The sequence below is a fragment of the Halyomorpha halys genome, unplaced genomic scaffold, assembly GCF_000696795.3.
Source record: "Halyomorpha halys isolate HHAL.00 unplaced genomic scaffold, Hhal_1.1 Scaffold1054.1, whole genome shotgun sequence".
Lineage (NCBI taxonomy): Eukaryota > Metazoa > Arthropoda > Insecta > Hemiptera > Pentatomidae > Halyomorpha > Halyomorpha halys.
Window position 1 is genome coordinate 181991 of NW_027111400.1, and position 13473 is coordinate 195463.

At 30.3% G+C, this 13473-nt stretch overlaps 2 protein-coding genes across 2 annotated transcripts in view; one reads left to right on the forward strand and one right to left on the reverse strand.

Moving 5' to 3' along the window:
• LOC106688117 (protein FAM184A) overlaps positions 1-5145 on the forward strand; it is a gene marked incomplete in the record, with an annotated part of 76799 nt that extends 71654 nt beyond the window's left edge. The window contains 1 exon segment of the mRNA XM_067049402.1: positions 4966-5145. Within this exon segment, the coding sequence (XP_066905503.1) occupies positions 4966-4993 (28 nt within the window).
• Positions 563-11585, reverse strand: LOC106688118 (aldo-keto reductase family 1 member B1). Its single transcript, XM_014432429.3, has 7 exons — positions 11292-11585; positions 10306-10473; positions 10100-10216; positions 6428-6622; positions 6063-6269; positions 793-944; positions 563-702 (listed from the first exon to the last, which is right to left on the reverse strand). Exons 1-7 carry the CDS (start codon positions 11364-11366, stop codon positions 660-662), a joined length of 957 nt encoding a protein of 318 aa, XP_014287915.1. The 5' UTR covers positions 11367-11585; the 3' UTR covers positions 563-659.
• Positions 11586-13473: the final 1888 nt, after the last annotated feature.

Genomic DNA, 13473 nt, shown 5'->3' on the forward strand with positions numbered 1-13473 from the left:
TGTACTGATACTGTTCTGTATAACTGACAGTATACTGTACTGATACTGTTCTGTATAACTGACAGTATACTGTACTGATACTGTTCTGTATAACTTGATCTGCTTGGCTTGTGATCTTTGGTGAGTGTGAGCTATTGTCTGTCGCTTGTTTCTCTCGGAGTACCCTTTCCTCTTCTTCAGTTTCCTTATATTATATTCCTTGATATTCTAAAGTTCATAGAATATCAAGGAATATAATATGAATGATAAAACAAACACAGTTCTTAGTTCATTAATTCTTTATCAACAATCGAGCTCACATTTTTCTGTAACATTGTCCAACCACATATAACAATGTATTGTTATCTAATATCGCCAATAAATAATAAATACTACCATCTTAAAACTTGGCTTTTAACTTTCTCTTCCTTAGAATACAACTTCTTTTTAGAAAAAAAAAACAATAACTTAAATGAAAAAAAGAAAATCAATTTTAATATTACGTTGAAATCAAAGGAAATTTACATATTTTAAATTATTCAATCAACAAACCATTTAAAGGAATGGATATTCAAACACTTAGTAATATCATGAATTTAATAAAATAGTAAGTTTAAAAAATAACAATACTGTTTAAAACACATACATATTTTAAATGAAATATATTCATAACCCAATCTCTAAAATTCTTCAAGGAATGGATAATCTGGATGATCAGCATAACTGAAAAAAAAGAAAAATAATAAGAAAGATTATTACAGTTCTAACAGAATTTACTTTAATTTCTTATTATTTGGCTGCGATGCTACTTACTGTGCTACGCTCACCATACGTCCATTAGGCTTATTTAAGCTATTCAATATCTCCATGTCCTCAGGTGAGATATTGAAATCGAATACATCCAAGTTGCTGGCTATTCTACTTTTCGTAATAGATTTTGGAATGACTATGACATTTCTCTGAATCTAAAATACAAGAAAAAAAAAATAATATTAGATAGATGCTAACAAATATATATTCTCTAGGAGGAAAGTTATATAAATAAAATTTTGTTTAATGTTTTACAAATTTTAATGTAAATTTAATTGTTTCGAATAAGCTCATGGTCTAAAATTCAAATTAAGAAAAATAGCTGAGACAATGAAGATGCAATAGCATTTTATGCTATTCATAAAAAAAAATAAAGTCAATAAAATATACATCACGTACATTAAATTTATTGCATACATACATAAAAACACTGCATTGCATGTGTCGTTTTTAACAATAATTCAACTAATAAGGAGAAACATGCTTTTTTTTACAAATGCTTACTTTTATAAACATAAAACTAAAACAATAACAACTAAATTGATAACAAAAATATAACAGTTTCTTTAGGCTAGGGCTGGTTTCTTCAATCATTTTGAAGCTAAAATGTTATGAAAAGAACATTATTTGCCTATTGAGAACTCATTTGGTGCGCTGGCATCGGGAGTAGATACCCAATAAAACAAAAAAAAATAACAATTAATATTATTATCTTATTTTCACAAAAAATAGAAACTTGTGTCACCCACATACGGGTAGACCAATGGCCAAAAAATCAATTTCTTTGATTCAAGGATTCAAGAGCTCTGTCACACAAAGATTTTTTGAAAACTGCTAACTTCTGTTAATATTAACAAGATATTATAATGAGTTGTTAATAGTTGACCATAGATTGATTTGAGAACATAATCAGGAGTGTGGTCAGCAAAGATACACAAATAAGCAAAACTTATTTATTTGAGCCGACGGTTCAATCCAAATTTTAGGACTGAAAAATAAAACGATATAGCAACTTGCATTCAGAGAAAAAAATAAAAATAAAATATTAGCAAACTAACTTGGAAATATACATACTAATAAATTAAGTAGATAGTAGGTAATACTAATACAAAATACCTCAGCACAAATTTCGCTTATTTGCGTATCTTTGCTGACAACACCCCAACCATCTTCTCCTTATAACAAGATATAAAATATTTCAATTATTTAAATAATGGGGATAAGCTGAGTATGAGTGGTGGTGGTGCACTAACGCACTAATTGCCAAGTCCTAGGTCAATGTTTTGTTATACTTATCTACTTCAAGACTTAACTCGATGATTAACAAATAAAAAAAAGTATTTGTGGCTCACTTTAGTCTGCTACTAATATTGAATTATTTTAACTGAAGGGTAAAGCTTAAACCACGGCTATATTAGCCCAAGAAATTATGATTAGGGTAAGCATAGTTAAGAATTAACATAATCATAACCAATTGTAATTATAATCAAAATAACCAAAGCATTTTATTTTTATTTAGTTTTTGCTTGTTTTAAAAAGCTATACTACATGCTTCCAAAAATGACACTAATCAAATAACAGCCAGTTTTGCTAAATTAAATCTAATTCAAACCAACATTTTATCATACTTAAATTATGATGAATCATATTTGATGTCTATCCCGAATAAAGATTTTTATGAAATAAATGATATAATTATAAGCATAATTAATACATTTTTATCACTTTCAATACTAAAAAGCACAACACAGATATATAATGCATAATCTAGATCAATGGTAGGTAACACAAATGATCTTATGGACCACTTTGGAAATGCATAGAAATTTGATGGGACACATATAAAATTATATATTTCCACATTAGATTTAGACCTGCTATAGACATTTTTTGGAATGAAACATAATGAGTTATTATATAAGAAGATGGTCAGGGTTGTGGTCAAAAGAGAAACAAAAATAGTTTACAACGATTTATTTTCCGACGTTTTACCCCACTTTGCAGGGCTAAAAAGATACAAAAAAAAAAAAAAAAACCTAGAATATTACTACAATAAGGCAAGTTATCCTAACTTAAATTGTATTATTGTTGTAATATTCTCAGTTTTTTTTTTTTGTATCTTTTTAGCCCTGATGAAGCCCTGCAAAGTGGGGCGTCGGAAAATAAATAGTTGTAAACCATTTTTGTTTCTCTTTTGACCCCAACCCTGACCGTCTTCTTATATATCAATTTTTACGGTCAACTATATATACATATATACATAATGAGTTATAATTATTATTTACTATTATTCCTATATGCAAACATAGATGACATAATAACATTGATACTAAACGTACATTTTAAAGAAATTTATAGAACTTAAAAATAAATGGGGAAAAAATAATGTACTTTTTAAGACATTGGTTTTCATTACTTTGTCCATCATAAAATAAATATATTTTGTAAAAGCAAAATGAATCTCGTGGGGCAGAAATATATTCACGCGGGTTGTTCACCCTATTGTTTGTTAAGCGGGCCACGGGTTGTTCACCCTAGATCTATACCATGTCTAATAAAGGGTGAGCTATGTAAAAGTGAAATATATAAAAAACAAATATCTCTAAAGTAAATAATTTGTTTATTAGTAATGTAGGCATGGTGGACAATCATTTGTTCCTGATAGATACGCAGATATTATGATGCAGCCTGGTTAATGGAATTTTATTAGAGACGGAACCCTTTATTCCATCCTCCATCCTCCCAGGGTTCCATCCTACTGAAAGTCTACAAACTGGGTCATGTCATAGCGCCTACCCTCCCTCCTCTTAGTAATTAGAAGAATAAAAAACATCTGACTCTTGTTTTTACACCGTTAGAACCAGAGGTGTCCGACCATCCAAAGGAGTGCAGACCAAGTCAAGTTTTCATTCCGCTCTAAATAAAAGTTCAAACTGCAGTAACAAGCTTGCTAAGGCAGACGCCTTAACTCACTTGGCTACAGACGGATCTACCTTTTTAACTAACACTCAAACATTAGGGAAAATAAACAAACAATTGAGTTCTTTTAACAATATCTCCTCACAAAATATATGAAGCCGAACGAAAGTAATTTAAACCTACAAATTAAAAAAAAAGGAGATAACTTCAGTTTCATAATCGTATGAAAACAATAATATAAAGCAACCATAAAACAAAAGTGTTTATAAATTTTTATAATACAATAAACATATTAGTAAAGATGCAATATCTGAAATGAATGAAAGTGTCAAAATTCAAATAACAAAATTTCTTGAAATGGTTTTGATAACAACAATCAACTTACTCAAAAGCTGAGGTTCCACATGATATCATGTTGTGTAAGGTTGTCATACATGAGCATATAGTCGATAGAACTACCACGTATCAAAATTTACATTATTGTGAAGGGACCTCGCCCTAATAATAAATGTATTTCCTATTCTATTCTATGAAGTAAATCCTGACCATACAACAACAAATGTCAGTTTACATGTGGCTGCGACAGTCACCGTGAAACCTCGATTTAGGTCTGTAATTGATAAAATTTAAGTGAAAAATACATTTAATAATTTTTTATTTTTAACGGCTATAAACAAAAACATTCCCAAATTTCAACTGATCAAAACTGCACTTAAATCACTTTGATTCAAATCAACTCAAATGACAATATTATAATAAATTCCAAAACAAATAAATGGTGTACAGTTCAGGTACTATTTATAATTATAAATATAATCATTACAACTTCTTCTTTTTTTTCTTTTATAATTAAATAAGAAAATTGAAGGTATTTCAATTATATAATAAGAAATACAAAATGTTATATTATTTTTTATTTCAACAAACCTTTTTTATGAAATCAAGGGAATAAAATTTTCAAAATTCAATCAACTTAACTTTAAAGTTTTGAACATCAATCTCAACTAGTAAAAATGTAATCTTTATAAACATTCAAGATTCTTCCTTTTCTTGAATGAGGTTCACTAGCCATTGATAACTTTTTTTAATTAATTAATTATCAAAAGAAATGAAACTAACATATAAAAACATCAGCAACAAATAAAATCTTTGAAAAATAATTTGTCTTGAACAAAAACAAAATCTTAAGTTTGAGAATTCAAGCTGTGAATAAAATGAGGGAGCAAATTCATTTAATAAAAAAGAATTATTTTTCAGGTCAGATGATGCCTGCATGTATTTGTGAAGACATGCTAACTTCCCAGCTACTTATTTGTAGACTACAATTTCTATTGTAACAACTTAATTTAAAAACATTCTGTATAGTTTATTAGGAATAAGGAAGTTTTATTAAACGGCTTTTTTTACTCTAATTAAAATATATCATTATAACATTTATTTCATTGTTATTATTTTTGTTTCCATCCCAATTACCTAGAGCTAATCATTAAGAAGATAATAAATATGAACATGTAAGCCTTATTTCTGTTTTCAAAAAGAACTAAATGAAATGAAAAAATGATCTTTATTCCGGAAGCTAGTGCCCTAAAACCAAAAACAATGAAAACAAAATGATTCTTTATCGTATAGTAGCTAAGAAGTTCAAAATATCAAATTGTTTATAAATATAAATTTCACAACGATAAGATAGTTAACCATGGATAATATATATGAGGAGAAGATAGTTGGAGGGCTGCGGTAAAAATATAATACAAATAAGTTGAGGTAACTTATTTAATAGTGCCGTTTCAGCCAGAATTTCTAGCCTTAATCAGGGCTAACGACAGAACAAGATAACCAATGAATACAAAAAATAAAATATAAACAGAATGACATATAGTAAATAATTGTACAGAATGAAATTAATAAAATTAAGTGATGAAAATAAAATGTATATATAGGTAATTGAATAAGTAAGTAAAACTAACATAATTGAGGAAATAAAAAGTTTTAAGTTATATAATGTAATGGAATATGAATATTTTATAAATTATTTAAAAGAGGAAAACATATAAGAGGGTGACGACAAATGGTTTTAGAAAATGTTAAAAAATGCGTTACAAAGAAGACGAAGTTACCAGAAGGTGAGAATACGTTATAAGTTATTTTGATGGGTATCCAATAATTATTGGTGACAATAAAATTACTTCAACTTATTTGTGTTGTATTTTGACCGCACACCCAACCATCTTCTCCTCATAGATATAAATTTCAAACATAACCACTATAGTATAGTTTCAATAATATAAGAGTACATTAGGTTTAAATACCATAAGAAAAATAGTAACCAATGTATTACATAAACAACTTATCACCTGATATTTAATGAGGATCTGAGCAGGAGTTTTATTATATTTCTCAGCTAGTTCTTTCAACTTGGGATCTTCCAAGAGCACTGGATCACCAGACTTGGCGAAGGGTCGATCAGGCGACCCGAGTGGACTGTAGGCAGTTACGACGATATCATTTTGTTTACAAAATTCGATCAACTTAGATTGGTTCAAGTAGGGATGGCATTCAATCTGAAATACAAAGATATGCAGCTGTAATAACCATGCATATAAGAAATAGCAACTATGAGTTCATAATTTTTTTTTTTTTTATATATATTAAATTTAAATAAATCTGAATATTTCATTTTATTCAATATTTTTATTTCTTAAAAATAATTATAAAATACCTGGTTGTTAACTGGTTTAATTTCAGCAATATCCAGAATTGCTTTGATTTGTTTGCTATTGAAATTAGACAGTCCAATGGATTTTGCGAGTCCTAATTTGGCACACTCTTCCATCCCTTTCCACGTCTCAATGTAGCTGGAATCACTGTAAATAAATTTTCCATCCTTATCTTTCGGAAACAATTCATCACCTTCCTAAAATATAATAACAGGCATTTTACTTTTGCTTAAGTATATAAAATAAAATATATGATATGGGGAAGTAATTCAATCGTGAAAAATTTCACAAAGATTTTCAATAAAAATACATGTCCCTAAGTCCCCCGAGTCACAATAAGCAAGCCTCACAAAGTGGTCTGTGTGTGCCTAAGTATGTAAACAGCCCAGCTTAAAAGCTTAAGTAAACTAAACTGGAACTACCAATTTGAGCTAGTCATATATCTGATATGTTTTCAACTAAAATCAGCTAGTCAGAATCACCACTTTATATCATAAACTTCACACTTTTTCAGAAACGGCTCAAATGATTTTGATTAAACTTGTCAAATTAGTGTAAAATTAAGTGTTCTTTAGTATCAGTTGATTTTGTTATTAAAATAGTATGATATTGAATTTCTAAAATCCGTATTAAAAATGAGTAAATACAAAACATGAAAGAATCTGATAATCAGCTAAAGAAGAAAATAAATTTTTCGTGCTTCAATGATTCTTATGACAATAATCAGATTTTACTGTCACTTATCTATAAATATAAAATACTTATAATAGGGAAGGATTGCCATTCTCAATAACAGAAAAATCATAGTTTTGAAACATACAAGGACTAATTTTACTCAAAGAAGGGTGCTAAGTGAAAATAGTGAGATGAGAGCAGCTGATTTATTAAACATTTAGTTAGAGAATACAATAGTTATGTCGCTATTCAATCAGTAAACCTAGTTATTGGAGAAGTTTGTCGGGAGGTGCTGTCTACTATCACATATACAACTATCTACACCTCAGTAAACCTAGTTATTGGAGAAGTTTGTAGGGAGGTGCTGTCTACTATCACATATACAACTATCTACACCTCAGTAAACCTAGTTATTGGAGAAGTTTGTAGGGGGGGGGTGCGGTCTACTATCACATACACAACTATCTACACCTCAGTAAACCTAGTTGTATGAATCAACTTTAATAGTAGCCAGCACTGTACATGTATAAACAATACATAAATAACCTTCCTTGTACATAAAATATTTTCACCGTGGCAACTATATAACAGATGACAATTAAGAACTGAATCATTTGCAATACAAAGTGGTAACCAATAATTACTTAATTATAAGTTTGCTTTCTGGCATCTTAACCCAATCAAGATGATGATTTGTTTGCAGTCCCCAGAATTGATATATTTTTTTCTTAATACTATTCATTAAAAAAAAAAAAAAACTTGTAAACTATGGAAATCACCCAATTCGCATAAATAAGATGATTGCAAGGAGCAAATTGAACACCATTTGTGCAATTTAAAGTAAAATAGAAATACATCATTAAAATTTATAAATAGTTAGGTAATATAAAATTTTTATTTTCCTTTCAATAATGAAGAACTGAATATAATGCAAAGAAAATTTTTAAGAAATGGTAAAAATAAAAACCCTACAAAACCAACTAGAACCGCAAAAAGGCCTGGAAATTGGGGAATACCAGGAAGGGTAGACCTTGACAGCAACAGATTCTACCCCTTAAATTACTGATAAAATATTATATTATGAGACCCAAAAACCTCTACATCTCGACAACTACTATCACAATTTAACCATAAGCCATGTTTTCCAACGATGCCCATATTTTACACCACACCTCAATAGCTTGGGACTAAGCCAAGATATCTCAAAAACCATTGGAGACGATGATAAGGCAATAGAATTGGTGTTCCAGTTTTTAAAATCACAAAATTTACTTACAAAAATATAACTTGATCGGAAGGAAAAAAAATAAATAAATAAATAAAATTTAACGAATATTAGCAAAATTAAATAAAATATAAATGGCGTTGATGACCAATGAAGTTTGGCGCCACTAAACAACCAAACAAACAAACCAAACAAACAAACCTCTACATCTCCTTCGTCGACTTCAGGAAAGCCTATGAGTTGGTAGACAGGGGAACCTTACTGAGAATACTAAGGGAATATGGAGTAGACCAAAAAACAATAAATCTGATAAAATTAACGCTATTGAACACAAAATCCTAAGTAAAGTTCCAGGGACTAATCAGCAAATCATTCCAGGTAAAAACAGGACTAAGACAGGGAAACGGCTGTCACCAATATTATTTAACATAGTACTCGATAAAATCATGAGAGAGTTCTGGAAAATAAATAATAGGGATCGTAGTAGTAAAGACCGTAGTAGTAGGGACTGTGGTAGTAGGGACCGTGGTAGGAACCAAGAAAAAATACATTAAAGTGAGCTGCCTAGCCTTTGCAGATGATTTAGCCCTCCTAGCGGAAACAGAGGAAGAGGCAGTCAGACAAATACCCTGAAAGAAAAAGCAGGCCTACAATTCTCCTATGAAAAGACAGAATTTATGACAACGGAAACAAACTATGGTAAAAAAGTAGTACAGACGAAATATGGACGGATAAGAGTGACAAAGAAATTTAAATATCTGGGAGAGATAGAATGCAATAACGGTTTGGAGATAGAGAGCATGAAGGAGAAAATTATCAAGTTGGAAAGGCTAAGCTTCGCAACAGGCAATATTTACAATAAAAAGAACCTATCGTCTAACGCAAAAATATCACAGTCATAAAACCAGTAATTTTATACGGAATGGAGACAACATGTCTTCCTAGCCTGGAAAAATTACTGAAAATAGAGAGAAGGATCCTGAGGAGAATCTATGGTCCCAAGAAAACACAGGAAGGCTACTAGTTAAGACCCAACCAGGAAATCTACAGGAAGATAAATGACTTGGAAACCGAAATCTGAATCAGAAGATTGAGATTCTACAGGCACATGGTGAGAATGGACCAAAGCAGACTAGACAAGAAACTCTTTGACCAAATCTGTGAATATAAGACCATAGGAGGATATATGAAGCAAATGAGAGAGGAAACAAAGAAATTGAAAATAACAGACAAGGACTGCCTAGATAGAGAACAGTACGGAAAAAAATTTAAATACATAAATGTTCTTGCGGCAAATAAAGAAAAACGGAAGGGTACTGCGTGGTTGGAAGATAGGAAGCAAAGACATGCAGAAATGATGAGAAGATACTGGGAGAGAAGAAGAGAGAAAGTGAGAAGGAAAAAGTAATGATATTCGTGTGGTCTTGAAAGGCCGTTCTGTGTAAAAAAAAATGTAGATTTTGAAAATCCAAACAAGAAGTTTTTATTAGAATACAACCAATTAATTCAAAAAATTCTCATTTTAAAGACTACTTTACTCAAGAGTAACTGATAAATGCCCATTATTATTATTGCAACTGATGTTATAGCATCAGATATCTATTGCACCCATATTATAGATTTCGATTGGGTTATTATTATTTATATAGAAATAAATATATAAATTTTAGAAAACATTTCTTCTTCATGAAAAAATGGAGTATGAAATGAACCCTGAACCTAAGCTTCTGATCTATTTCTATTTTTTTTTTAATAGACAAGAAAGAGTACATACCTTCAAACCGAAGGGCCAATGAATTAAATAAAGATCAATATAATCTAGCTTTAAATTCTCCAATGTTTGCTTCAAAGCTGGTACGACTAACTCTTTTTTATGATAAGTATTCCATAGCTGAAAGACATTCAATTAAAATTATAACTTTCATACAAAACAAATTGTTAATGAAACTCATAAAAATGTATTAGTAGCGAATAGGATACCTTACTAGTGATGAACAACTCTTCTCTCTTAACTTCTCCTCCATTCATTTTTTCACTTAAGGCAGCTCCTACCTCTTTTTCATTCTGATAAACGTGCGCACAGTCAAAGTGACGATACCCGATGTCTATGGCATCCTTGATTGCTTGGTAAACTTCATTAGGTTTTGACTAATTAATTTGAAATACAAATTAGTTAGAAGTTTTTCCATTTAAGGCGAAACATAAAATTATGGATAAAAATCAAAATCACAATGTAACTTCTCTGTGGAGTGATAGGAGCAGAATGTTATTGTCGCAGTTGACAGCTTTTTGTCAGATCAATCTGTTTTTAGGTAATAATTGAGAATTTTTATAGAAGTACCGGATTTATATCTCTATAACTAATGTAGTTCTATTGATAGAATGAGCCCTTGGGAATCTTAGTCTTATTTGAGTGATTGTTAAAGCCTGTGTTTCAGGTTCATTTATTTTAATTTTCCATTTTGTAAAACCCAGGTTGATATGATAATAATAAGAAAAATTACTCCATACATAAAAAAAATTAAAACTAAAATAAGTAGTCTTCACTTGGTTGATATGAAATTCATAATAAAACTTAATTCGAGCTGTAAAACAATTCAACTTTTTTAGAAAATTTTGTACTAATTAATGAAAAATATAAGAATTGCCTCTTATATGTTCAAAACCAAATAATTAAAACATTATAAAACCAGTAATAAGGGAAATCATCGGATTTTCTGATAACATAATGAAGTAACCAGTGGGAATGATAAGCTTCAATTTAATGTAAAACAGAAGTTTCGATGAGTATATCATTTAATAGGTCTTTGATACATAAGGAGTACAACTTGATAAAAATCATAAGCACTTAGGATAAATATTTTCAGAAAATTTCAAATAATACTGGTTGATGAATTAATTCAAGGTATCTAACAGAAAACAATCAACTTGATAATTAAATATCTCCACTAAATATATTAACTTACCTTCCATGTCCCCAAGCCAAGCAATGGGTATTCAACATTGTTGCTAAATTTAACAAAAGGCACCTTAGAAGGCATTATAACAGATTATTCTAATCCAATGTCAAGAATGTCAAAGTTAAACTGTTATGTCGCCGGGACAGTTGAAAAGACCCTCACTCGATACCTCTTATCAAAATCAGTGTTAACGTATTCGAGAGCAATTTACTTAACCGTTGTAATGAACAATGGTCTAAATAAACAATTATGTAACAATTCACGTATAAAGTGTTTAAAAATTATAATTACAACTTAGATTATTCTCACAAATTTAATAAATTTGTGCCGAGACAGTAATCTAAACAGATGTGGCTATTAATCGACAAAATCTATAAATTCTTTTTTAAGATCATATTAAAGGCATGAAATCCTAATTTTAATGATTTACGAGTTATTTTCAATAGTTTGTCAAAACCTTCTTATTCAGTCAATTATCTTTATTCAAATGAACTAGGAACAAGTTTGAAAATTTAAGATCACTTCCATGAAAGTTTAGCTTGCCTTTTCATCATGGCTTCTTCACTTGAATACTAATATCAGACAAAAACAAATTTATTTTATTTTGTATTAAATTTATTCTATAGTACAGTGGACTGTGGTTACTTTCTGACAACCCTACTAGCTCTGAAACAGTCTGGAGAGAGACCCACAGTAAAGAAAGTAACTCCTGTCTACGGTAATATCTTTATTATCAAACCTTTTTTAAGGTCAAATGTGATATTATTCTAGCAAAGTAGCGATATGTAAGAATGCAGTGAAGCCAAATGGGTCCTAGAAAGAGATCCTAAGTTTTAGAGGAGTTTTGAAAATTGTTCTTATGTTCTTTTGGGGTGCTGATTAAGAATTTCAACGAAAGTGGCCCGGGGTCGCTGACGATCGGGGTTTGTTCCTAGTCTATGATGAACTAGGGCCCTGAAGAGGGTGAATGGAGATCCATATTTCTTTACTTGATGCAGCTTAGTTGATAAAGTTTTATCCACATACTGGAAGATTGCTGATTGACCGTGTGTATCAATAAATGGAATTTGGTCCGGGTGCGGTCAAATAAAACTCAAATAGTAAATTGGTATACTATTTACGTCATACTATACGTTATAATATGGTATACGTTATACTATATACGTATTGGTATACTACTTTATACGTCAGGACTGTTTGACGAAGCCCTCCAACGTGGGGCGAAACGTTGGCTCAAATGAAAATAGTGACTCTGACTTTGACTTCCGTCAAAATAGCCCTGACGAAGCCCTGCAACGTGGGGCGAAACGCTGGCTCAAATAAAAATAGTATACCAATTTACTATTTGAGTTTTATTTGACCGCACCCGGACCAAATTCCATTTATTTTTATCCACATAGTTTTGACCCACTATCTCTGTGGGGTACATAGATTATAGAGGATAAGAATGGAGATACATATATGATTCGTCCTATAAACAAAGCATTTTCAAAACGGACAAGTTCTGGAAGTTCTGACTTTGTGATATCATCGATTTGCTTTTAATAGTGGTATATCTAACAAAAAAAAAAGTTTTGATCATATTTTTAATTGGATCTATTCCCAAGATAGTACCATAAGCTGTGGTTACTTTCTCTAGTGGGGTCCTCTTACCGACTGTTTAAGCTAATAGCGTTAATTCTAAAAATACAGTTATATATTACTGTATTATTTATATTGCAATACGCTCTGTTGGATACGTAAAACATAAAATAAAATTTAAAAACTTGTTTTTGTAAGATGTACCACTATTAAAGTAGCGATATGTCGTTTTGGGTTGAATTGACGTAAAAAATCCAAATTAGCGACCTGGACATACGACTTCGAGAAAATCCCTGAAACGTTCTTTAATTTTTCATTTTTTCAAGCTCAATATTTTGAAAGCCATCGAAAACCTTTTTCCAGAACTTTTGTTAAAATAAAATCAATTTGCCAACATTTCAGCCTTTATTTGAGCTCAGTGAGCTTAATAGTACCGTTTTTCGAAAAAAGAAGAAATCGCCATTTCATGTCTTTATTTGGACAAATATTTTGGAAAATGCTCAGATTACCATAAACTTCTTTAAAATTAATTTAACCACTTCATTTCAAGCACTAATGGACTTATGTAAGTCAAAAAGTTCCTGAGATAAGTCTCAAGATAACAGAA